This window comes from Ogataea angusta, assembly GCF_019207475.1.
Source record: "Ogataea angusta isolate 61-244 chromosome Unknown 61-244_NODE_47_length_959_cov_191.876417, whole genome shotgun sequence".
NCBI lineage: Eukaryota > Fungi > Ascomycota > Pichiomycetes > Pichiales > Pichiaceae > Ogataea > Ogataea angusta.
In genome coordinates, this window is record NW_025065246.1 from 1 (window position 1) to 959 (window position 959).

Consider the following 959-nt stretch of genomic DNA (forward strand, 5'->3'; position numbering starts at 1 on the left):
GAGCGAATGAGCATGGAAACGCCATACTTGGACTCGCTAAATGTGGCTGTAAATAACCCTTAAGATTTCTTTCACCGTTGAATCTTGAACTTACGGGAGTTCCAGACAACGCACTGCCTGAGGGCAGGTTCACCGGAATGTCAAGGACACGCCATACCAGTCCTTACTGGTTCCTAAGTTCAGTCTCCAGTATGAATTCGCGTACCCTGGCATTACCGATACAGTTTATCAGCCAGATCCAGGCGTCCGTACCCCGTGCTTCAGGATCAGCGACCAGAGGACAAATGTGCAGTCTTGACCAAGGGAGACCTCTGAGCGGAGGTGTCCATGTCGCCTTCCAGAAGCAAAAAGAAAGCCTTTCAGACCATTTTGTTTCCACCCGGCCTGCTCACCTGCCCGTGTCACCGCCACGTCTTTCTCGATTGGTGGCTTCAGAAAGTTCTGGCACTCTAGCCCACACATGGATGACAGCCTTTCCTTGCAAGTGTGCGTGCATTTCCGTTGAGGCTTCCGTGGGTTCTTAGCTAGAAATGGTCGCAAAGTATTTCGCGCCGCTGGCAAAGCCCTGTGTGTATGCCAAGATCCTTGGCGGCTTGTCTGCCATCGCCTCGACTCAGAGCATTGCATTTACTCGCTCAGATACAATGTCTATCTTGCCAGCCCTGCTAGTCAAGCCGGCCAGTCTGTTGCTTACCGGGATACTCTGCGCTGTGAAGTTCACCGATTGGATACTCATTCCCGACAACCGTTGCATGTGGAGAGTCAGGCCAAGCTAGGCCGAGTGGAGAGGCCTCCGGCTGGCCGAAATGTGCTTGAAGTGGAACAATCTTATTATCGATACCATCAGTTCTGAACGCGTGAGGACCAAACAGTTGAGCGCGTGAAAGCCAGTCAGTCTCAATCGCTACAGGGACACTTTGGCGCTCACACAGGCCTCGTTCAGCTGCCACAGTGTACGA

The 959-nt window shown here is 52.6% G+C and overlaps 2 protein-coding genes across 2 annotated transcripts; one reads left to right on the plus strand and one right to left on the minus strand.

Moving 5' to 3' along the window:
• Positions 1-524, plus strand: KL928_005429 (uncharacterized protein; the record flags this gene model as incomplete). The annotated part of the gene is made up of 1 exon (XM_043206234.1): positions 65-524. A coding segment is annotated over one exon (460 nt), but the record flags the coding sequence as incomplete, so codon positions are not given.
• Positions 525-665: 141 nt separating this feature from the next.
• KL928_005430 (uncharacterized protein) lies at positions 666-959 on the minus strand (the record flags this gene model as incomplete). Its single annotated transcript, XM_043206236.1, has 1 exon — positions 666-959. A coding segment is annotated over one exon (294 nt), but the record flags the coding sequence as incomplete, so codon positions are not given.